We start from the raw sequence: 25,312 nt of genomic DNA on the forward strand, positions 1-25,312 counted from the left end.
ACTCCACCAAGATCTTCAAGATAATTTTGCCTTGCAAGCCAAGTATTCTTACCATGTCACCATGCTTTCCATGTCATCAATTATGCATTATCACCATGGTTGTCATGTCATCTTGTCTTTGTGTCAAATCATGCTAATTAAATAGTACGGTTACACTAACACAATTATTTTTGTGCAATGTCAAACCTCCGCATAAAATGGAAAACTTGGTCAACATTGTAATAACTCAGTAGTAATTAATTTAACTTCCATACACTAAGTTAAAAATTTGAGTCATTCCCATTTCATGATTGTAGCATATTAATAAAAAATATTTATCTATGTGGAGTCTATATTTACCTTATCAATATATTTTAGGCTTAGACATGTGTAACCCAATTTTTATTTTTCTGTATGTAAACATCTTTGTATTATAAAACCCTGGTTTTTGTGAAAAAATACAATATTGATGCGGTCATGAACATAACCATGTTGATCGAATCATGTAAAATCTTGTCATTCTATGTGTGTGCTTGATTTTTTATTTTTGTTATTATTCAAATTCATTCTTGATTATTTGATTCTCAATAAAATTTAATTATTTTTTCTCAATGCATAGTTTGGGGGCCGTATAATAATAAAAAAAAAGTGTATGTAATGTTTTATCTATATTATAAAAAAAAAATTCAAACCTATTCATTTATATCTTTAAGTATATTTACAACAAATATTAATAAATACAGTAATTTGTTTTCCATTATAATAACAAATTGTTAGTCATAAATCAAAAGCCTATTTTTCTTAGATTTGTTTATTTTTATATATTATTCTTATATTTATTTATTTTTTACTTAAAAACCCAGCACACACTCTTATTACCAAGAAGCACCTCCCCATTCATATTTCTCTAACTTACAAAGCAGCAAAGAAGGAAGAAGCAACAGCCAAAGCAACACCGGCGACTGCAGCTCCCAAACGTCCGGCAGAAGACTTCTCATCGGCCGCCGGAGCAGCAGCTTTCTCACCCTTAGGAGCATCAGCCACTGGAGAAGCAGCAGCCGGACCTTCAGCAACCGGAGCCTCAGCAGCAGGAGCCTCAGACACAGCCGGAGTCTCTGCATCATCAGATGAGCTTGCCGGAGCTGTGGCCTCATCATCAGAAGGTGCAGAAGCAGGAGGAGGAGGAGGAGCCTGTGGTGGAGCTTGGAACTTAAGGTTGTCGATACCCGGGGGGACGACGATATCGGTGATTTGAAGAACAGAAATGTTGTAGGGCTTGGTAACCACCTCCTTGACGAGATTGGCACCAATGCCGGCACCGGGGACAGAGGAACCGAAGCTGACTTCGCCGTCATCCATCTGAGTGACGGTGAGGAATCCGGCCTGGTTGGTGGCAATGCCGGAGGTTTGGAAGAGGGTGGTGAGTTGAGTGTTCTTTTTCTTGGATAGCTTTTGGAGTTTGGCAGAGTCGTAGTAGTCGAGGATGACGTGAACGGAGAGAATACGCTTGACGACGTCTACGGGACGGTCGGAGACGGCATCGAGGCCAGAGTTGTCGACGGCGAGAATGGTGATGGTTTGGCGGCTGTTGATCTCATCGGCGAGGCCGGTTTGAGTGAGGAGATCATTGAAGGAGGCGAAGTCCGGGTAGTCGGAGAGGAGACGGGTGATGTTGAAGGCGGTGGTGGAGGTGGTGGCAATGGTGGTGAGGAGGAGGAGGAGGAGGAGGGAAGTGTGCTTGGAGTTCATCTTGTCTTGTTGAGGACTTTTTTGTAATTATTTTGTGTTTATGCTTTCAACCAAGAGAAGATGAATTGGGAGGAGGGAAGAAAAGGGGTGGTATTTATAGTTTTGTATTTTAGGAGGGGGTTGTGTGTAAATTTTAACGGTTCGAAATGGTCCGCTCCCGCCATTTTTGGGGTGTCGGAGTTTGGACGGTCGGAAGGAGTGATTGAGGAGTAGGCGTTTGAATCTTTCCTTTTGGCTTTATTTAGGGTTATGTGGTTTTTAAGGTTTGCAACAATTTTTTTTTTTTAGTTCAATCATTTGATATTTGGTTGAGTCGGACCCGTTGAGTTTGATTATGTATTTGAAACTAGTGTGTTGTTTTGGTGCATGCATATATATATACATGCATACGCACACATACTAAAAGAGAAGGCTCTATTCTGTTGAAAAGAAAGACTATAATTAAATTATAAAGTCACACCGAGTGGCAACAACTTTTTAAATGATTGTATGTATATTTGTGAAATTTATTTTAATTAAAATATTTTAAAAAAATAAACATTTTTCTCAGAATGAAGCTAATTTTATCATTTTTCACGTTTGATAATAGTCAAAAGTTGAACTTCTCATTACTAGTGGAAAAAAGAAAATTTTGGATGACCTATTCAATATCTATTCAAAGACACCCATGGACCGATAGCGACAAGCATTTATATTATTGAAAGGCACACCAAGGAAAATCAGGCCCATAAATTAGAAACATTTGGAGCTAGATGAAAAGAATTTTCATATGTCAACCTGAGGGAAAGAAAATCTAATGTTCTTGCTTATATTCAACATATATTTCATTTCTCTTGCTTCCAAGTACAATACAAAGTGGGTGAGTTTCAGATTGAGGGTTCAAGATAATCCATTCAGACTAATAACTGCATCCGTGCCTGAAACAAATTCATCATTTACAAAGGGAAGAGTCTTCCACACTTTCAGTCTCATTGGCTCCCTTCCCCTTCCTACAAATCAGAAAAATAATATGAACAAAAGGGGAGTTCTTGAGGTCTTGAGAATTGCCAGAGGATTGAAAACAAGAAACTCATTTTCTCACCGTCCGAAATTTTATTTTTCTCCATGCAAACTGAAGCATAGTGAGAACCATCCAGTTCAAATAGGGCAAATTGCCAATTGGAAGTGAGATTTTTAGAATTTTCCGAATCCTCAACTGTTATTTCATCGTCCTGGCACAAAGATTTAATGTATACATTCAGCAACTGAACAATTAGAAAAGGATGTTCGGCGAGAAAGATTTGTGATTCTATCAGAATTTTCATATATTCACTTACTCGAAACTGAATTGTGAATCTACTGAAGGGTGCAGCTGAAAATCCTCGGCCCAGAGCTTTAACATAGGCTTCCTAAGAAACCAGAAAGACCAGATTAGTCAACAGGCATTTAAGGTGCAATTTTTCAATATGATAGACAACAACCAAGCATCAACTAGTCATTTACAATCTTGAAAGTCCGAGAATGGATGTCATATTAGATCATTAACCTGATCAGTCCTGTTTTCGGTCTTCCATGACGAGGTCTCTGTGATATTAGAAGAATACCTTCGGCTTAACTTCGGTAAATGGCATATAAATATAATTTTAGACTGAAAATAAAGTTTCAAAAGAGTGAATAAGCCCGAAAAATGTCCATAATTATGATTGCTGACTTGCCACCTCTGGTTAGAAAACACAAATAAGAAAAATATTAAGTAGTTTGACATTGTGGCACTGTTATTGTTTCCCGAATGAAATAAATTCCTTGGTGTTTAGTCAATTCACTTTGCGCGTAGTCATCTGGAGTGATGTTCTTAATCCAAATGGACCCGTTACTTAATATAGAAGTCAAATCCACACCAATGCAAAAAAGGAGAGCAATACCAAAACGTACAAAGCATCTGAAATGTCAATATATTTTACTCAAAATTCTCCACATCTTACCTAGTGGGTAATGTCAGACCTTTTTGAATGTTGACCGGCTGACCAAGCCAGCAGTAACTTCTAGATAAAGTGTAGGAATAGTAAAATTTATATCATAGTTTGTGCTAGACTGCTAGTTCCCAATAAAAATCCCAAGTGCCAACCAAATGGTTTCAAAGAGTACAATTGTTTGTCGCAATAGTTGGTGGGAAAATATACACAAAAGGAAAATTATATTTATGTGCTTGAGACAAATCAAACATGAAGCTACTAGAAAGTTTATGTGCAATAATAATGTAAAATCAAACAAAAAAAATCAGGGGAAGACAAAGAAATAAGAACATTGAGAAATCTCACTTTAAGGGTCCATAATTTGACAAATTCCTGTCTCTGGTTTTCAGGGTCTGCAATAGCCTGCAAAAATTCAACCTCAAAAGTAGAAAAGTAACGACGAGCGAAAGACAGAATGTCGCTCTTCAGCCTGCGCTGTTTCTCTTCAAGATCAATACCAATCTGTCAAAGAGAATAAACTGGCCCAACTAATCCTGATATTTCATGTGCAATAAAACTGTGCAAGTGTCTTGAGAATAAAACAATTATATCAAGATAGAAAAAGATGCAGATGTTACAGGCACATCCAGAGTGACACCACAGGCAATCAATGAAGATGTATGTGAAATATTGAAATGCAAAGATGGTGGAACCCATTGACCGTCACATTGCCAGTCTACCTGTTTTTCATAAATGCATTCCAATATCAACATCTGATGCCGATGAAAAACAAATTAAGTTAAAAAAGAGTGGTGATTGGTAAGTCACCAATAGTCCATATTTCGTTGTCGAAAGTCTGAAATGTTACCTCAGGCTTCCCATATTTGTTCTTCTTGAACTTCAATGATCTAGGACTGATGATCTCACACCTTGTGTCTGATCTAATATCAAACAAAATAAACCATCAGCATGAAGATAACTATATACAAACGCAACTTAAATTTTTAACTCTGTAAACACCATCAGCAACCACAACCGATGTGTTTGCAATGAAAATGGATATACCAATATTCCGTGAACTAGGTGCAGAAAACTCTTACTCCATTAAGCCACTATAAAATTTGGGGAATAATACCAGAAGCAAGACTAGCTGAAAAAAGGGATATCAACAATTTAAAAGAACCTCATCATATTATGAAATGGTTGGATTCAGAACGTGTCAAGTGGATAGCCTTGACACTGCAAAAATTGGAGAATGCAATAGTAACCGAAAGAATGCAAGAGAAGATAAATAAAAAAAGTTGGAAAGCTGTACATCGTGAAAGGGTTGTGCGCAAGAGGGCACGGGCTAAAAGAGCCCCTTTCCACAATCTCTTGTCCTTCATGCCAAAGACATTATCCCTTTCACATGAAGATAAGAGTTCTGAATATTGATCAAGTAGTGATTCATCATTGACCTCATCCGGCACCATGTACCAAAAATGTGCCTCCCTGCAAATTGAACCAAAAAGAGGAGATATTTTCCAACACCAAAGAGTAGAATCAACTCCACATGATAATTCTTCATTTATTGCAAGCAACTCAAATGTATGCATATACTATCAGGCAATCAGCAAATCAATAAAAAAGTGCAAGGATGTGTCCTTTGATCAAATTTGATCTTTTATTCCAGAAAAAGTGCCAAACTATTCTAGTGCAACTTTCTTCACCTAGTTTTTTAACCTGAAGATCAACTCTGCGGCAAAGACAAAAAATACCATCATAAAGAGAGAGAACAGGAATTACCTTGGTGATGGAAGTGGGATAGGAGACAGGTAAGGTGTTGGAACAAGAATCTTCCGAGTGACAATATCAGGGTGTGATGGCAACATCATCCGTCTGAGATATTGACTCATGCAAGTCCTCAGTTTTCTTTTTCTCTGAATCACAAACAATGTGCACAACCATCAACAATATAATACAGCAATTACGATTCAAATTCACATCAATTTCGTTCGGGCCTTTTCAATTCACAAATTACAAACATCATCATCAATACAACATCATAAACATCAATATGCATAGTAATTCCTGTCTTCTATTTCTTGGTTCTGAAACACAAGCAGCATAGAATGGACAACAGTGATTATAACCCATACTTGCACCAACTTCACTTAGTACTGGGCTTTCCCAATCATGACATGCACAATGATTAAATCTTTTGTTTGTTTCGAAAACATCATGAACAACACCATTCATATCAAATTTTCTGTTTTGTGAACAATGAGGGACACCAACCATGAGCTAAACTCACATCAAATACATTCAATATTATGCATTCTCAATCACAAAAGTTATAAAAATTAACAAAATTTTCAGGAAATAGTATAACAATCAACAAGAGATAACACCAATCATGACCCAACAAATCAAATACGTACATCATTGGGGCTTTTTCAATCACAAATACATAAAAAGAAAAATTAGACAATCATAATTAAAACCCCCGCAATTTACGAAATGCTGCATCAATAACTATTCAAAATCCAACTTTTCAGAATAAAGAGCTCAGATATTCTAACAATTTTCTGACCTAAGGGTTCAAATCATATTCCAATATGCATCCACCCTAGCAATTGACCAATATCACAAACACCTCCTCACTTTCGCTAGACTTCACCTTTACCGCCGCCTTTGTCCGCCGTCGCCTTCACCGTCGCCTCTGCTGCCACTACTCAGCCCAGCGCTAGTACCATCATGAATGACAACAAGAGAGACAAAAGGGATAAAGAAGCTCACCCGAAGCTCAGAATCCGTTGATGACGTGAAGGTGGAGAAGTGGCCGGCGACCCGAGAACCGGCGGTACAGTATCGAGAGCTTTGGGGAAGGGCAGCGGGATCGAGCTGAAAGCGAGAGCCTTGCGTTTTAGCTTTCCTCTTGACGTAATTCCACAGAGGCCCCTGTAATTTTTAAAATTTAAATCGATGTTCCTTAAATACTCATTAAATAATGTCATTTTTATGATTTAAAATATAGAGTTCATTATAAATTGTCTGGTTATTTTGGTAATATATTCTAGGTTATTTATATATATGCTCATTAAATAATGATAATTTTTTTTAATGAAAGTGTAAGCTATTTTAACTACTTAGATATTACACAACATGAATTTACTATATAATCGGACTCAACTTCACATTTTGTCTCATTAAGAGGCAAGTGTTTAAGCTTCAAAGCAAAGGCGGAATTAGGACCAAAATTACAGATGTTGACTTTAATTTAAAAATTTATAAATATTAAAAAAATAATATTCATTTAAATTTATAATTATACTAATTAATATTTAAAAAAATATTTATATATATATACACATATTACTGTTTAGAAACAACATATTTCGATGTGTTTAGAAACAACAATTTTTGTTTCTAATCCATTGCTAATTCAGTTTAGAAACGGATTTGAAACATTCTAATTTAAATAGAAACGGAAATTTTTTTCAAAATTTAGAAACAAGAGCCATTATGTTTTTAATTTTTTGATTATTAAAACAAAATAATATATATTGCTAATCCGTTTCTAAATTCCGTTATAATTCTGTTTAGGAATTTAGAAATCAATTTCAAAAAAAATTGTTATTGTTACAAAAATTGAAAACGGATTCCAAACGAAATATTTTATGTTTTATTTTCGTTCCGTCCATTAGAAATAAAAGTGCTTTTGTTCCTAATCCGTTTCTAAAGTTAATTTAAAAAAATATATTGAAACAAATTAATCTATTTTTAATCTGTTTCTACAATTCAAGTCAAAATAAAATAAAATAAAATAAAAATTATATCCATGATTTTTTTTTTAAACCTAGTACATATAAATGACCACTCCACAACCATAAAAATAATTCAACTTAGTTGAAAAGAAATTCAGGTTTGTAGTTCACCAACTATCATCATCACTAACAGCTTCATCATGTAGCTGCGTTGTCCTTGGATTACTAAAATGAACTTTTGAGAATGCACAAAAATTAATAGGTCCACAAAAAACCACAAAAATGTGTATTAAAACCTCATTCTTTCTCACAATTTAAAAGAGAAGGTCAACACGAGCAAAATTCTACAATCATTAACTTACAAAATTATTTATATGATACGAAAACCTAATTCCAAACAAATTGAAGATGAATACAACCTGATGCTTAGTGAGGCGACGTCTGATGGCACAGGTCTTCTTGGGGCGGAGATCACGCGGCAAAAACTTATTTTTCTTGTAAGCTTCTCTCAGAGCAGCCTTCTGCTTCTGCGAGATCACTGTCAACACCTGCACAATCGAAAGCCCACCACCTTACTGCCCCAACAATCCAAGCACAAGATCCATCAGTACAATCACAGGAAAAGAAAAAAACCAAACGCATCCTAATATTTGATGGGTTGTTATCAAACAACCCATCGGCACAGCAGGCATACATAAAACTTTCCAGTTTAACTATTTCATTTCCATTTAAATTTCATGACAATTGCTAAATGCAAAACTGATATATCAAAATTCAACACATTAAATAAAAATATACTCAAACTGAGTAATTCAAACTGAGGCTTTCACACTTACCTTGTCCCTTAGCTGAAGCTTCCCGTTCAGCCTTCTCTGCAGCATTAACAGCTTCTAGCTCACCTGCTGATGAAAATGAATCAAAGTAAGCTTGGCTAGCAAACACATGCTTGGATATACCAGGTTACCAATAATGATCAGACTTCACTAAGTAAAGCAAAAGAATGAGTACCAGATCAAGGCTCCTGCCATTGCTTCATGAAAACTAATAAAAATTTCTTTGAATCTCAAAGGCATTTATCTATCTAAAAACACAAAATACAAGTTCACAACCATAACTAATCAATTTAAATAATTTCGTAGACTGCAAGGACAATGAGAATCCACTAATAAAGACAATTGGAAGGAAAAGAAATGAAGCATAACTAAGCAGCCAACAATGAATGGCACAATAAGAAACTTCAAACCAAACAAGATTGACTGAGATCAATTTATGTGGGCAAAAAATGACATACTTGAAAGTAGATTGACTGATATCAATTTACTTCTTGGTTTGAAAATGGCTCTCTGATATTAGATTTTAAAAATTAAATTGATCTTAGATTGATACCAAGTAAATCTCATCATGTTTTTGCAAGAAATGTAATAGTTTCTTTTGTTTTGCAACTTTGCAGCCTAAAAGGAGATCATTTAAAGTTGTTTGGAGGACTCTGCCACAAACATCATGGCTTCAACATGGATTACAGAAAAAAAGGAAGAGATGTATATTTTGTATGACATAGACAGGAAGAATTTTTGCAGACTCAATATGAAGCAAAAAATATTTAAATTTTTTTGCATTCGATAACAAAACACTCTCTCTCTTTCTTGCAAACAGTGACTTTGAGTGAATGTTCTTCTGGAATTTGACCATTAAAATGATGCTAATGCATTGTACTTTAGGTTTTTGAGCATTGTCTATATCAATGCTATTTGTGCAGAATGGATGTCAGTATATGTTTCAAAAAAATCAAGATCATTTAGCACACATATCTGAACATTTTTAGGTCTGAAAGATAAATACAAATCTTATTCAAGCAAAGAAAGCACATATCGTAGCAAATAGACTTATTAACTCACAAGAAAAAACAGATTTGAAAACTGAAAGAAAAAAAAAGAAAGAGGACAAACCAGAATTCAAATATGGTGGGGTTGGGTTGGGTTGGGTTGGGCTAACTGGCTAGATGACTTGGAGATCTATCAAACATGGCATGCCACATATATGCTCTTGATAGAACCATCTCCAATTCATGATGTGTCCAGTTCTGGTTTTTATAAAGCTGCTGTTGCTTCTTCTTCTTCTTCTTTAATTTCTATTTCTATCTGTACTTGTAACTAAATGTAATTTAAAAAATAAATAAATAAATAAATAATATGGATATAAGAATAATTATAGTTGAGAGGTGATGACAAGAGCTACACAATCTATACCTAAGTGAAACTCTAATCACAGAGAGAGAGAGAGAGAGTAAAAGATGCCTCACCTTGCTCTTGTTCTTAAAGAAGAAGAAGAAGAAAACCTACCAAACTTTTCATTTGCTTCACATTATATATATATATATATATATAAGAAAGCTAAGAGGCAAGAAAAGAAGGTGATTTGAAATATTATAAAGATTAGGATGGAGAAGTAGCCAAGAGTGAGGACAAACAAATATACAAAGTTGAAGATATAGATACATATACAGAAACAAAGAGAGAGGAATGCTTTGCAAATTCTACCACTGTTTGTGAATATTTTTTCTTCTTCTTCCCAAATTACCCAACTTAAGAAATACATTATAATAGTGTGCTAGGAGTATTTTTGGCAAATAAAATGTTTGCATGCATCATGAAGCATCTAACCCTGGTATTCATTAAAACACTTCATTACCTACTTTCAAGGAACATTAAAAGTTAAAACACTTCAAGGAAGCTCAATAGATCACTCCCAACATTCATACTTCATGGAATCGAAGCTAAAACTCCAACTAGCCCTATTTTGAGTTTCTACAACCACTGGAAGTTTGGAACCCTAGCTACACATGATAATTGAACATTGCAATCATGTTTAGCAAACTCAAAGCCATCAATTAGCCCCCAAAATCAAAACTATCCAACCCTTCGATCAAATTTCCAGCAAACCAAACAAAAAACCCAAAATCAAAACACAAAAAGAAATCCTGTAACAACAAAGACCAACCTATTTTCTCAGGAGATCATGTGTCTGGGACCTTCAAAGTTTCTGGCAATCTATTTGGTTCTCAAATTCCTGTGTCCAAATCCTGAAATAAAAACATATATGGATTTGAGTATAAATCAATAACTAGTCAACCAACCATGATCTTGTTCATAATGAGCAAGAAATCTAGATGATGAGCCGATGAGAAGACAAACAAAGATCAAAAGGATAGCAAGATCGAATACCTTTTCTTCTTTTTGAAAGCTCGAAATGACACAAGGGAACACGATGATGAGCTGCGCGCGACAGAGAGAGGCACGACTGGGTGAGGATTTAGAGAAAGAGAAAGACGCACGACGACGACGATGGGAAGCTCAAGGGATCGGCGATGAGAAGCCCCGATCGAGAAGAAGCCCCGCGCGGTGACGTCGTCGTCAGCGCCGGCGGTGGCTTCGCCGGAAACGCCGGAGGAGGCGCTGAGGGAGAGGATCGCTGGGCTGGAGGCGTTGCTGGAGTTGGAGCACGGGGCTTGGAATGGCGAGAAGTGTTGCTGGCTTCCTTTTGAGTGATAGATGTACGGCTGAGATCGAATCTGGATATGCATCGAGATGTGTGTAAATTTGTGATGAAAAAAATAAAACTAAAAAAAATTAGTGTAGTAATTAGTGTTAGGATTTTAGTATCTAATCTCTTTGATTAGTGCCTCTGTTTATTCTAATTTCTACTGAAGTTCAACTTTTAATGTTTGGAGAAATTACTTAATAACATTTGACATGTGCATATGCTAGAACAATCTAATAATAAGAATATGCTATAACAACTTAATAATGAGAATTTGTTAACATGAGCATATGTTAGAACAATTTAATAATATTTTCATAAAATATATATTTTTTAATTCGTTTAAGTACATTTCTATTCGGATTAAAAAAATAACATTTTATGATATTTAATAATATTTTAATAAAATATGATTTTTTTTAATCATTTTCTAGTCTCTAAACGTATTACAATGGGTATTTTATAATATTTAGTAATATATAATAATATTTTGATAAAATATTAACTTGTTATTTTTTTAATCCTTTACTATTAGAAACGCCATGTTATGATATTTAATAATATTTAATAAAATATTAATTTTTTTATCCATTTGTAATTTATTTGTATTCTATTATAAATAGATTAGAAACAGACATTTTATAATATTTAATAATATTTAGAAAAAATATAAATGTTTAATCCGTTTCTTGAAGATTTTATAATATTTAATAATATTTTGATAAAATATAAAATTTTTAATCTATTTATAGTGTATTTTTATTAGAAACATATTAGAAACAAGGATTTAATAATTGTTTACTAGTATTTTGATAAAGTATGTATTTTTTTACTCCGTTTGTAGTCTCTTTTTTGTTGGAAACGGATATTTTATAATATTTTAATAAATTATATTTTTAAATGACCGTTTCTAAGACGTTATTAATAACATATTAAAAATAATTGTTATTTCGTTGCTAATCGGTTGTAATTACAAACGGACTAAATTTCGTTCCTAATACTCAGTTTCTTAACAGTAACTTTCTTGTGGTTATATTGTTAATGACTACTACTATAAGGTGAAAGTTGAATCTTTCCGTTTTCAATGGGCAATTGTTTTAAACACCTTTCATTCAAAGTGGTGTATCATCATATCATTCAACTAATTATCTTTTTACTTTGTTACGCAACTTGGTTTTGATAATGTTTATTACTAAAAAAACTTTTTTAACTGATACTATTTCCATTAGTAAAATTATTGTTAATTCATTAAAGTGATAAACCAATGGAAAAACTAAATACTTTCAAGTTTTAACTAGGTTTATAGTAAGACTTGCAAAATTATGGTATTCAATAAAATTAGAATTTCTTCCATTGTCATAAATGTTGAGGTGAAGTTATTTTTTGTAAGAATTAAAGAATTTATTAAAAAAAATTATAGGAATTTTATTCAATAAAGTGAAACATCCGTCGGAGTAGAAGTAATCTAGAAAATGAGTTTCATGATCAAGAATATCAAGATTTGTATATCATACAATATTATATATATATATATATATATATATACAATTGTTGTATTTTAATCCAACTGTTTTAAAGCATCTTTTCTTGTGAATAATGGGTATATATAGTGCTTAGAGACAGCAGCTCCAACAGTCAAATAAATAGTGCAAAGTAGGATGTATATCGTGATCGTGGCAGTTACTCAATTTATCACGGTCATCTACTCCGAATTCTACTAACATCTTTTAAAAAAATTTATAAAAGCCCAACAAAGACCCAACCACCCATTCTTGATGCAAATACATTATTTGAGTACTAGTTATATTACTGTTTATGTATTGATTTATGTCTATATCTTTCTTCCTCTGCCCTTTTCCCAACTACATATTGACCAATTCTAATTATATATATATATATATATATAGCCCTCTTATATAGGCTAGGTCAAGGGGGCGCTTGGTGCTCAAGCACCACCTTGCCCCTTTCCTCCACCCCCTGCTTCAAAGTGGCCGGGGCTCATCATACTCGGACCCTATGATTTGTTAGTAAACACTGAGTCAAGCTGACCATAAAGCCAAACCAATGAAAAGTTTCCACTTGCCTCCCTCTATTTTAATTTATTTCTATAATACCCTCTTATTTTCTTATTATAAAAGCTGTTTAGGGCTTCGTGCACCATTCTCCACCTTCTCCATCATTTCACCAAACCATTAAACCAACAAATTTCGCCAAAGTTACGAATATAAACAGTTCTTACCACTGACAAGCTTTCTACCACTCTACAGTACTACTATTATTATCTCAACATTGCATGCATGCATGCATGGTTGGTTTCTAAGTTTTCTTTTCTTTGACTGGCTTTATTTTGTGTACCTATGTAGGTAAGGCACCGGTGGACCGTGGACGGGAAGACATGAGCCCATCTTTGGGACAATAGTTGCCGTTGTCAGGGGCAAAATCGGAAGAATCACCAAGATTTGGACCATTCTATCTAGCCTTTATTCAGGCTCACTTTACAAACTCTCTATAAGCTCTAGGGATGCAAGTGGGGCGGGACGGGGCGGGATGGGGAATGAGATCCCCATCCCTGCTTCCCACGGGGGCATGGATTCCTCACCTCAAGATTCCCTATGGGGGAGAAATTCCCCCCACTCACTCCCCCACAGGAATCCCCGCGGGGACGAGGAATCGCTATCCCATCAAATTTTTTTTCCTAATTAAACATATAACACAACATATATGAAATTAAAAAAAAAAACAAAATATTCATCAAAATAAGTATTATTTAATGTATGAGAAAACAATAAACTAACGAAGTAATCAATGGTATAAAGAATTGAAGAAGGGGAACTGCGAAAATTAGGATTTCATAAGAAATGTTCTACTTACAATTTGAGATTTCAATAAAGTTGATAAATTAATCAATTTAATCTTAATTTAATATAACATATTTGTCTATAATAGGAAATTAAAAAGTTTTAATTAAAATTTTTAAAACAATTTTTCATATAATTATCTCCAAGTATTGCATTCGAGGAACACTAATTTTTATTAAAAATCTAAAATATTATTAATAAATATCAAAAATAAAATTTTTAAAACCCAAATATTTGGTCATTATAATATTATATCAATATTGAATTTTTTAATAAATAAAATTAATTATACGAGTTATTTTAATATATATAATATATATATCTTCTCCTCGATTCCCCACGGGTATTCGCGGGGAGTGAGGCTGGATCCTACGGGATGAAGAATACATTTTCCGTCACCGCTCCGCGGATGGGGAAAGGTTTTCCCCTATTCAATGGGGATCCTCGTCCCACTTACATCTTTGATAAGCTCATGATAACAACCGCTTTGTCTTGTCCCGCAGTCTAACAAGGTGAGTCTTTTATATATATATATATATATATATATATATGTATATAAATGTTTGTTCTAATTTCTTGATAAAATTATACAACAAAATGATTTATTTAAATGGGGGAAAATAGGATCTAGGCTATGATGAGAAGGAGAAGGCGGCGAGGCCGTATGACCAGGCTGCCCTCATCAATTGGGGTCCAACCTGACAAAACAGAAGACTTGTCAATTGTCACAAGCTTTTCACTAAGAAAACAAAACTCAGAGTTGTAGAGGAATTAATTTCGTCAACAGGTTGTGTGCATGCAAATATAAGAGATGAAAAGTGATACAGAGGAGTTTAATGAACAATTGGACCACAAATACATAGACATTGAAGTTAACAGAAACACCTACAATCAAGGCACAATCACAACAAACTAACGAACTAACAATAAGTCACACAATGGTTAAGACCAGGACCTGCACTACTTGGACTAAGTAAGACACTATCCCTTCTACAAGTAACACCTACATAATAAAACACACGGACACTACAAACACAATAAATAAAACATATATACCACGTTCTGCATTATACTTTAATATAGCCAAAGCCTCTAATTTTCCGTTGAGGGGCATAATTGGTATTTCACGCACGTGAACTATACCTGTATGTATTCATACATAACATACATACATGTGTGTGTGTGTGTGTGTGTTTGTGTTAAGAGACTCAGAGGAGATGAAGAACATGACAAGACTTAGTAGTTAGTACAAGGCATCTCTTAGAAGGTGACAAGAAAGCCCACGTACTGCTTATATGCTTTCATGATTGATTGATTGCATGCATGCGTGACTTTTAAGGGTTTTTATTTTTATTTTTATTTATTTATTTAATTTTTTTGAGTGGTGCTGAATTTATGTAGGAAAATTTTATATAAAAAAAAAATTAGTAGGAAAAACAGTGGGTTATCAAGAGGGTCATCAATAAATATATATATATAGGTACAGAGGTCACAAGTTGAAGGCTGTGATTTGAATTATTGATATCTTCCTTTTTTTTTTAAGTTTTTTCAGTAGTACGTATAGATGAGTTATGTTTCGTTTTTTAAATATAACTAATTATAAGGCAAGCAAGAATTGGAAGGGTAGCAGGGAACAAGGATCTTTCTTTGAGAACTTAATTTCAATGTGTTTGAACTTTGAATTACTAATGTGTGCTTATTCTTTGTCAATGGGCTTGCATTATTTTATCTAATATTGATACACAAGAATTAAGAATCTATTTTGAGACTTACAACATCCCTGCAATTAATAGAGAGTTTCAGGGGGCTAATTAAACGATGTGGCAAACTTCAATATAAACCTATTTCATGACCATTAATTGTTGGATTTATACCTCTTTTCTTCTATTTAATTAGTATATATCTATCCCTTACTTTATAAAGTTAAATACTTTGTTTTTCAATGCTTTCAGTTTTGATTGAAATTTGGCATATTGACATGTTATGTTGGTAAGTGGTAACACTGTGACATCTATAAATTCAGCATTTGAGACTCAATTTATTGAATAAAGGCTCTCAAGATTCCTAGAGAAGAATAATGTTAAGTAAAATTTTACTGTAAGAGTTTTTTTATAAATTGTGAAGAACCGATCGGCAACTAGAATGAAGATAATTAGTTGAATGATACTTAGTTACAAATATTGAAAAGGGTTATTTAATGAAATTGGCAATGAAAAATTTCTATAACGCTCACAATTTAAAATCTCAATGAAATCATAAAACTGTTTTTTTTTTTATATAAAGTAAATAAAGTACATTATATTAATAGAAGAGCAATTATGAACTTTTTAGGTACTAATTTTTTTGTTACTAGTTTTTTTCATTGTAAAATTTTCATTATAAACGAACAATATATATATAATTTTTGTCCCCCATAAAATAAATACCTATATTCGGCTTTTCCTATATATAAGCCTTCATAGATTCTTCATCATCCTCTTCTTGAAATAATTTACACAAAGAAACATAGATCATTTCCCTTTTGATTCCACTATTAACCAGACAATAATTGCATGAGTTTTATGAACCTCCATTCACTGTTAATCATGGGATGGAATAACAGAGCAATAAAACATATGGAGAGAACCAATATTTTTAATAGTGATTGCATGTGATTAATCAAGTAATCTTTGTTTTTCTACATTACTTTCACTTTATGCATGCTACAAGGTGGGTCAAAATGAATCAAGACAAGTTGTACACTATCCATGCATGCATGCTTTCATCCTCATCTTCAGTGTTTAATGAAGCAACCTTTCCACCAACATGGAATTAATGGTGTGGCATGAACGAGTACCAAACACTACACCCTTTCCATTCAATATTAATTAACCTCCATCACATGAACTCACAGCACAATTTTTGTTTCTTTCTATTTTTTCCCTTTTATTTGAATATGATCTTATTACACACACCATTTTGTTCTTATAATCATATTATTGAGCCTGAGGAAAAAAAGCTTTAATTCTGATTTTTTTTCTTTTTATTTTTTTTAATTTCAAATTTGAGGTTTTTTTGGATGATTAATTGTTTCTTATTTCTCTTTGAAAATGAATGGTGCTCATGCATTACTTTGCCATGAATGCAAAGTTGGCCACATATACTTTGGACCATGATTAACATGTGGTCCTTGTCTATTGAGTTGAGTCTCTTGAGATGCAAATTATTAATATCAGTATTAAATTTCAAGATGAAATCTTTAATGGAGATTATTTCCTTGTTTTTTTTAAAGATATTTGTTGATATTGATAGTTTAAACAGGCATGAGTCTTTCTTTTTAGTATTTGGACCCCGTTCGTGGGCTTAGATATTTTAATAATAGTTAGAAAGATATATATATATATATATATATATATATGAATTTACATCTTCTAGGAACGTCCATAGATAAGAAATCTGTGGACGTCCAATTATCAGTTGTTGGATCAAAATCTAACCGTTGACATTGATGAACAGTACTACTGTTTATTATACTGTTCCAAAACAGTAATTACTGTCCATATTACTGTATTATACTGTTCCAAACAGTAATTAATGTGCATATTACTGTAGTAACTACTGTTTATCAATATTATCCGTTGGATCGAAATCCAACGATTGATAATGGACATCCATAGATTTTTTTATCTATAGACATCCATAGAAGATTTGTCCTCCATATATATATTAATATATATAAAAAAATTATTGCAGATTTTTTAATAATTAATAAATATTTTTCTGAAAAAAACCTTAGGATGCTTGTTTTGACGAGTTGTCGAAAAAAATTTAATTATAAATTATAGATCTAAAATTAAATTTATCGAAAAATGACCACAAACATTGGATTCTATCACTTTGAACGTTTGCTAAGGTGGACCTATGCGAAACTAAATTTAATAAAATCTAACTTTATTCTATCATTTTTCAAGGTATTTTAGTCTCGCACGTTTTATTTTGTCACTTGTGTTACTTTTTTTTTTTCCTATTATTATTTATTAAATTATTTTTTTTATTAAATATATATATAATTCATCTTTGACTCTTATTACGCTAAAAATAAAATAAAGTGAATATTTATCAATTAATTTGATTTTGAAATCTTTTTATAGTGAATTTTATACCTTCTCATTGCCATGGAACACTCTTAACCATGTGTCCAAATTGCTACTTAATTACATATAATCACATAAAAATTATATTATTATTTAGCCACAAACTTTTGCTCAAACTAAAACAAATACTAATTTTTCTATGAAAACTAAAATTTCCAAAAATTGATTTTTTTTATGACGCACATAAATACATAGAACTTCTAAATGCTTATCCAATGTCGGTAATGATCCTTTTCTTGAAATTTAATGCATTTCTTTACATATATATCCCTATAACATCCAGTAATTAAAATATATTCAATCCAATCTGAAATAAATGTTGACATGAAGGAGACTTGGACTTATAATAGATAAGTTTGATGTAAAATTATTTATATAATAATAATAATTTAATTATTTATAAATTTTTTTTATAGGAGTATATAAATAATTAAAAAAGGGTGGGTGTGGGAGGGTAGTGTTTGCATGTGCAATTACAGTTTCTGTGACATTTAAATTTGTTTTCTATTTATGAATTGGATAGCATTTAGTGGCATGTGAAGATTGAATGCATTTGGAGACAACATTGCACAATATACGCACTGCATTTAAACATGTCTTTCTTTAAGAAAAAAACATTAAGGTTTGCCAATTGAATTAGTTTGGTTTTGTATATATTGATGGAAATTTTAATAAATTCGATATAAATTAAAATTTAAAATTTTTTATTTTTATATATTTTTCCAATGTAGCCGGATCTTTTAATGTTTTCAAATGTTTTGATCTATTATTTTTTTATGTGCATGTGGAATTCCAAGCTTGATGCATCCATTGTTGATTCTTTCATTTTGTTATATATTTTGCATATTTTTTAAATATTTTTTTCCCATTTTGTTATTTTTACTTTTTGTACTATTTTTTTTTCTTAAATGAGGCTGCGTATATTGATAATTATATTCATGAACTTCATAAATAAAAGAACCAAATACCAAATATGGTAATAACATATCTTTTTTATTAAATTCTATGAACCTTAAAAATATTTAGAATAATAATAATAATAATAATAACAATAGTAAAGAAGCTTGAAGCTTACCAACTACCTTTCTCACTTTTGTGGTGCCCAAGTACAGCAACGTCACCGAAGAAATTGTTGTCCTAGACACTCTTATCTTAACCACTTTTTAAACTGCTTCCATCGATCCCTTCACAATATATTTATTTATTTATTTATTTTGATATATTTATTTTTTTCTTAGGTATAATACATAATATATATATATATATTTGTCAAAATGCCACGGGAGCTACGTCAAGAATGCACATAGATATATGAAACAAATTCAACAAGTATCTATACTTTTGTTTTACTTTAATTTTTGGATTTGATCTCGGACACCCCCACAATAACTATCTTATATAAACAAGTGATTTATATAACATATATGATCTCATTTTTATTCATATATTTTTAATTTTGTTTTTTATTACAAAATAAAGAAATAAAGTTGCCAAGAGAGACCGAAGTTACAACATTTTTAAAAGCTCACATGTACTTTAAAAGGCCATTAACAGGGAAGGAGCACAAACAATAAAGATGCATAAGAAACAATAAGAAATAGAGACATGATCTTTAATGCGATGTTGAGATAAGAATCACCTCGGAAAATAATATTATTTTTATTTTATTAAATAACTTAGTATTAAATGCATGCCTACCTAAAGACTATAATTCCTTGCATAAAGTTTTCTACGTGATTGTTTTGTTTTTGTAGATGTACATAACGCCAGACTTTGTATACATTCTATGATGTGGTTACATGGTTAATTATATTTGGTTTTCTAATTCCAAACTCCACTCTATTAAGTATTTATTATTGACAATGATATTTAGGTCAAGTGTATATATTTTTCAAAAGCAAATCAGAATTTTCAAGCGATGTGGTTAATTATATAGAAAATTTATTTATTTTGAAATTTCATTTATTCTAATTAATTATATAGTGTGTTACATGCAACATGACTGCAACTCTCAATAAAAATTTAATCATTTTTTTAAAGCTAGATCTTCACATGTAAACTTAACTAACATATAATTTTACATTTAACAATTTAGTCTTTTAGCTAAGAAAATAAATACATAAATTAATCAATCAATATACTACTAAGCTTTTAACATATAATAATAATAATAATAATAATAATAATAATAATAATAATAATAATAATAATAATTTTTGAAGTTGACAAATGATAAAGTAAATGACAAATGGATATGGTGGTGCACCAATTACGGTGACTTAATTGACCTTCTAGATATAATCCCTTCGTCATGCAACTCTGAAGAAAAAAAATAAGAGGTATTACTCTTATAGAATTTTCAAATGTGACCCAAAAAAAATGAAAGGCTTGAACTTAAAACATCTCAATCACAAACATGGAAAGGTACAACATATAATTATACATACATATTAATTAAATAATAAAAAAAATACCAACAAGTTGGAAATATTTCCGAGATGTTTAAAAGAATACATGATGAATAAAAAAAACTAGTTTTGACATTGAGAGAGTTATTCATGTAGAATAATTCTATATGATGGCCAGGTTTTTTTTTCTTTTTCCTCTCACTTCGTGTGTGTGCGTGCGAGTGTGTGCATGTGTGTGCTTTTCAATAAAAATAAAAATAAAAATAAACCTAAATGAACAACAACCATCCCTTACCGGACCACGGTCAAATTTAGTGTGTATATATATATATTTTACAACGCATCACTTAAGTTAAGCACCACATATTCTTTATTATTATCTTTATATCAGGTAAATAAATCATATAAAAAATATATACACATATCATAGGAATATATAATAAAAATGTAAATATTTTATGTAAAAAAATCAGTGTTAATTTATCAAAAGTGGTTTCCTCTTTACAACCTGTTCACACACACGTAAATATGTGCATGTATTTGAGTTAGTGAGTAAAAATAAATAAATTAGTAAATAATATCTGAGAATATAATACGGCAACAAATGAAATGTGACGAGGCATCACAAGGAAAAGGTTAACAGTTCCCTCTCTCTCTCTCTCTCTCTCTCTCTCTTCCACACACACACACCACAAGAAAGGTAAGGGAGGGGACCAGAAGAGCAAGCAAGCAAGCTCTCTCTCTCTCTCTCTCTCTCTCTCTCTCTCCACAGTCCATGCAAACTCTACCACTGGTTAAAAAAAAATAAAAAAAATAAAATTAAATTGAATTAAATTAAATATATATATATATAAATAAATAAAAGTAACTTGCAGTGATTGGTTGCAATAATATGGATGGGTTGTTGTTAAGAATTCAAAAGCATGATTAAAATAAACAAGTAATTCTACCCTTTTGGCTTCTTTTTTAGCTCTTTGGCCCAAATCTCAAAGACCATAGAGAAGAGGGAGAGAGGGACCTGGTCAGCCATGGATTCCTTTGTTGGTACTTATCATCTTTTCTCTGTCTCTCTCTCTCTCTCTATGTGTGTGTGTGTCTCTATTTCTCTCTCTAGATGTATAAATATAGCATTAATTGTGACTATATTTATATTTTTATATGTTTGTGTATTTCTTTTGGGAGATTATAGGTTCTTCTTTTGTTGGGCAGTTTCAGGAGCAAAGGGGGCTGTTTTGGTGCTGTGAGAGGAGGAGGGTAATGCAAGGGGTGAGGAGCTGAGACAACAAGCCATGGATCCTCCTTTCTCTGGTGTGCATCACTTTTCTTTCTTCTTTCATGTGGTTTTGCTGTTCTGGTGTTGAAAAGGATGGATTTTGATGGATGGGAAGCGCTTGATCTGGGGTTTGGGATTGATTTTTGAGGGAAAGGGCACGTTTTGTTTCTTAAAGTTTGGATTTTTGGGCGTTTCTGATGGTGGTTTTCTCCGCTTTGTTTGCTTCATTGATTTTGTTCATAATGTTGAGATATTTTGCTTGTCGTGGTTTGATTTGGAGGGGTTTTGTTAGTGATTATGTGCAAAAGTTTAGATTTTTCATTTTTGTTTTTGGATGTTTTTGTTCATGAAATTTCTGTTTTCTTTTGTGGTGTTCTGATCTAAAGATCAGGCAATGTTTTGTAGAGATTGAGAAAGATGAAAGCCTCATTCTCTGATGAGCGATCTGGAATTACTTGTTGTAATGAATTAATTGTGAAAAAGGTTTATAGAATCTACAAGGTTGGAATTTATGTTGTTAATTGCCTCAGTTTCTCTTTTCTCCTTGTTGATGCTTGCTTGCTACTTGTTCTTGAATAGTTTCTTTGTTTTTCTAATATAAACTTGTTTCAGTTGTACCATGTTATTCCAAAGTAAAATGTGTGACTATAACACTTCCTTAATATTTGTGTAGTTTGCATGCAATTGTTTGAACACTCTGTCATGAAATATATGTTGAAAGATAGGAAATATAAGCATTTATGTGGTTTTTAATTCCATTTGGTTTAGTGAATGGCATGCATATGCATCTTGAAGATTTCGTTTGATAGCAAAATATTTTTGGTTTTATGTTTTATGACAAATATGTGCATGGTTTTGGCTTCAGCTTCTTGTCGTTGCCTTTGTATAGTTTGCTCATTCGAATCAACTTTCCTTCTTGAGTATTCTTTTTAAATAATACTCAGTGCTCTTTCTTTGATCTTTTATGTATGGTTTTAGTTTCTCACATCTACTCCTCGCACTTATTGTTTTTGTTACATGTACCTAGGATTTGTACTTGATCCATCCAAGTGTCGATTGCTGACCATTGAGGAAAGGAGAGATCTGATTCATGAGTTGGCAAAATGGCCGGAGAGTGCTCCAGAAAAACTACAAAAATGGAGCCGCAGAGACCTCTTGGAAATCCTTTGTGCAGAGATGGGAAAAGAGAGGAAGTATACTGGCTTGACAAAGCAGAAGTTGATAGAATATATCTTCAGAATTGTCTCAGAGAAGAAACCTGGTGAACATGCGGATGATGTGGAATCCACTCCTCACCCTCCCCCATCCAACCAGCAGACTCAATCAAAAAGACAACGAAAGAGTGATCATCCTTCTCGTCTTCCTGTTGGGGCAAACAATCTCACAGCGAACAATGAGAGTGAGGCTTTTAATGTTGTTCGTTACTGCGCTAATTTAGCTTGCAGAGCTACTATAAACATCAAGGATTCGTTTTGCAAACGTTGTTCGTGTTGTCTTTGTCACAAGTACGATGACAATAAGGATCCTAGCCTGTGGTTAGTTTGCAGCCCAGAGACACCATCTCGGGAAGATGCTTGTGGCATGTCATGTCATCTTGAATGTGTTCTTAAGCATGAAAAATCCGGCATTTCACAGAGTGATCAATGTGCCAAACTAGATGGGAGTTATTACTGTGCGTACTGTGGAAAAGTGAATGACCTGCTCGGGTAATTTATTTAATTTTTGCTTAAAGTTTTTGTTTGTTCATTGCAAATGAGATTTTATTTTTCTTATGAAGATGCTGGAGGAAGCAGCTAATGATTGCAAAGGATGCGAGACGAGTGGATGTGCTGTGTTATCGCGTGTATCTGAGTCATAAGCTCCTCAACATGACTGAAAAGTATCAGAGCTTGCATGACACTGTTGATGAAGCTTTGAAGAAGTTAGAAGCTGAAGTCGGGCCACTTAATGGTTTGCTGAACATGGCGCGAGGGATTGTCAACCGTCTTCCAGTTGGCGCTGAAGTACAAAAGCTGTGTGCTCGTGCCGTGGTGTCTCTTGACTCCTTGCAGTCCGCCAACCTGCCACCTGATTCTCAGATCCAGAGTACATCTCTCTGTAAACTTGCATGATTGAAAACTGTTGTTGTCTCTGGTTTTCTCATTTCATTTTTATGCAGAACCGGGATTGATGCTTCCAGACTTCATTAAAGTCGAAGATGTTTCATCAACATCTGTTACTGTTGTATTGGGTTCCGAAGATCGGTTGCCATCATCTCAAGAGTTAATTAGCTATGTGTTGTGGCATAGAAAGGCTGATGCAGACTACCCGGTGGAACCAGACTGCACCATCTATGAGCCTCAGAGAAGATTTGTAGTTACCGGTCTCACTCCAGGTAATGAATATGTGTTCAAAGTGATTGCCTTTGGGAACACAAGGGAGTTGGACAAGTGGGAAATCAGAGTAAAAAGTCATCGACTTCCCAAAGAAAATAGCAGCAGTGGCCTGTCAAACTCGAACCCATCGTCGGAAGGAGATGAATCTAATAATACCATTGCATATACAGACTTGAACAAGTCACCAGATAGTTGTTTCGGTTATAGTGAGAAGCCTGAGGTCCTTGACTTGGAGAAACTGCCGGAGGATGTCTGCAAAGTTGAAGAGCAGTCAAAAAACTTGAATGCTGCTGAGCCAGAGGGGCCTCTGAGGTTTTCGGTTTCAGCATCGGCATCAGCATTAGATGAAGATCCCAATTCAACTATACAAACAGAGTCTCAAAGGGATTCCGACCAGACGTCAGATGTTCCAAAGTCAGATAATGAGTCCAATGCTCCAATTGGAAATGAGATTGTGGTTGCTCCTTATCAACAAACTGAGTCCTCACTGCCTGCCACTCCCCGCTGGATGGACACTCTCAAGGAAGGCTCAGGAAGACTTACAAAACCCGAAAAGGAGCCACTTGCTGGAAGTTCATCAAAGAAGAGAGCTGGGGTGAAATGCGAAGAAGTTTGTCCCAAAGATGGATTATTAGAAGGAGAGTACCAGTATTGTGTCAAGGTTATCAGATGGCTGGAATGCGAGGGACACATCGAGACTAACTTTAGAGTGAAGTTCCTCACTTGGTTCAGCTTGCGAGCAACTGCACAAGAGCGAAAGATTGTCAGTGTTTATGTGGACACTCTGATCGATGATCCTGGAAGCCTTGCAGGGCAGCTCGTTGACTCCTTTTCCGAAGCTGTTTGTAGCAAGAGGCCTCTACATGCACCAACCGGGTTCTGCATGCAGCTTTGGCATTGATTCTTTTCTGCAATCCAATCGGTAACATTTTGGCGCGAATTCTTTCAATGCAAGTTGACGATGTTAATTCTTCATTAGGCATTTGATTTTACCGATCGGCAATTCCCTTTTAATTTATAAAAGTAGTTCATTGACGTCTAAACCTTTAGTCTGTAACTTTGATAGCTTCCATTGATTGAAGCTCTTGTTTTATTTCTGTTCTATCCTAACTTATGAATCTCTTTTATGTTACTAGAATTTTTAATGAATCATTTCTTTCAGTAGAATAAATTGTTGGGGATAACATCACTGGTGTTACATGTAACTGAGCTTCAGTTACACATTAAAACTGAGTGTTGAGTTTGTCTGGCCCACTGATATCAGCTGATGTGATTGTAAGTTAAGATACATACGACAAATGCTGTTTATAGACCCCTATAAAA

At 33.4% G+C, this 25,312-nt stretch overlaps 3 protein-coding genes across 14 annotated transcripts; 1 reads left to right on the forward strand and 2 right to left on the reverse strand.

The window, feature by feature from the left end:
- Positions 1 to 891: 891 nt before the first annotated feature.
- LOC120278578 (fasciclin-like arabinogalactan protein 14) lies at positions 892 to 1,728 on the reverse strand. Its single transcript, XM_039285326.1, has one exon. It carries the CDS (start codon positions 1,726 to 1,728, stop codon positions 892 to 894), a length of 837 nt encoding a protein of 278 aa, XP_039141260.1.
- Positions 1,729 to 2,477: 749 nt separating this feature from the next.
- On the reverse strand, positions 2,478 to 10,906 carry LOC120278980 (L-aminoadipate-semialdehyde dehydrogenase-phosphopantetheinyl transferase-like). Of its 10 annotated transcripts, none has more exons than XM_039285785.1 (13): positions 10,627 to 10,906; positions 10,403 to 10,484; positions 8,242 to 8,307; positions 7,825 to 7,953; positions 6,438 to 6,599; positions 5,445 to 5,578; positions 4,975 to 5,150; positions 4,528 to 4,595; positions 4,400 to 4,432; positions 4,026 to 4,181; positions 3,045 to 3,116; positions 2,810 to 2,939; positions 2,478 to 2,717 (listed from the first exon to the last, which is right to left on the reverse strand). In XM_039285785.1, exons 3-13 carry the CDS (start codon positions 8,284 to 8,286, stop codon positions 2,608 to 2,610), a joined length of 1,215 nt encoding a protein of 404 aa, XP_039141719.1. In that variant the 5' UTR covers positions 8,287 to 8,307; positions 10,403 to 10,484; positions 10,627 to 10,906; the 3' UTR covers positions 2,478 to 2,607. The 10 variants fall into 10 exon arrangements, with proteins under 10 accessions (XP_039141719.1, XP_039141718.1, XP_039141717.1 ...); XM_039285784.1 differs by having other exon boundaries at positions 4,298 to 4,432; XM_039285783.1 differs by lacking the exon at positions 4,400 to 4,432 and adding exons at positions 4,298 to 4,399; positions 9,352 to 9,543 and having other exon boundaries at positions 2,810 to 3,116.
- Positions 10,907 to 21,244: 10,338 nt separating this feature from the next.
- Positions 21,245 to 25,175, forward strand: LOC120278985 (VIN3-like protein 2). 3 transcript variants are annotated; one of them, XM_039285792.1, is made up of 5 exons: positions 21,245 to 21,385; positions 21,551 to 21,649; positions 22,642 to 23,320; positions 23,392 to 23,699; positions 23,773 to 25,175. In XM_039285792.1, the coding sequence occupies exons 2-5, from the start codon at positions 21,631 to 21,633 to the stop codon at positions 24,888 to 24,890; spliced, it is 2,124 nt and encodes a 707-aa protein (XP_039141726.1). In that variant the 5' UTR covers positions 21,245 to 21,385; positions 21,551 to 21,630; the 3' UTR covers positions 24,891 to 25,175. The 3 variants fall into 3 exon arrangements, with proteins under 3 accessions (XP_039141726.1, XP_039141728.1, XP_039141727.1); XM_039285794.1 differs by lacking the exon at positions 21,245 to 21,385 and adding an exon at positions 21,433 to 21,457; XM_039285793.1 differs by lacking the exon at positions 21,245 to 21,385 and having other exon boundaries at positions 21,497 to 21,649.
- Positions 25,176 to 25,312: the final 137 nt, after the last annotated feature.

The sequence above is a fragment of the Dioscorea cayenensis genome, chromosome 16, assembly GCF_009730915.1.
Source record: "Dioscorea cayenensis subsp. rotundata cultivar TDr96_F1 chromosome 16, TDr96_F1_v2_PseudoChromosome.rev07_lg8_w22 25.fasta, whole genome shotgun sequence".
NCBI lineage: Eukaryota > Viridiplantae > Streptophyta > Magnoliopsida > Dioscoreales > Dioscoreaceae > Dioscorea > Dioscorea cayenensis.

Coding starts and splice junctions, on each gene's coding strand:
- LOC120278980 (XM_039285779.1), bottom strand. CDS start 8,286: ATGCTGCAGAGAAGGCTGAACGGGAAGCTTCAGCTAAGGGACAAG. Junction 4,596..4,974: donor GCGCACAACCCTTTCACGAT/GTACAGCTTTCC, acceptor ATATTAGATCAG/ACACAAGGTGTGAGATCATC. Junction 4,400..4,527: donor ACAAATATGGGAAGCCTGAG/GTAACATTTCAG, acceptor TATGAAAAACAG/GTAGACTGGCAATGTGACGG.
- LOC120278985 (XM_039285792.1), top strand. Junction 23,321..23,391: donor AAAGTGAATGACCTGCTCGG/GTAATTTATTTA, acceptor TTTCTTATGAAG/ATGCTGGAGGAAGCAGCTAA. Junction 23,700..23,772: donor ACCTGATTCTCAGATCCAGA/GTACATCTCTCT, acceptor ATTTTTATGCAG/AACCGGGATTGATGCTTCCA.
- LOC120278578 (XM_039285326.1), bottom strand. CDS start 1,728: ATGAACTCCAAGCACACTTCCCTCCTCCTCCTCCTCCTCCTCACCACC.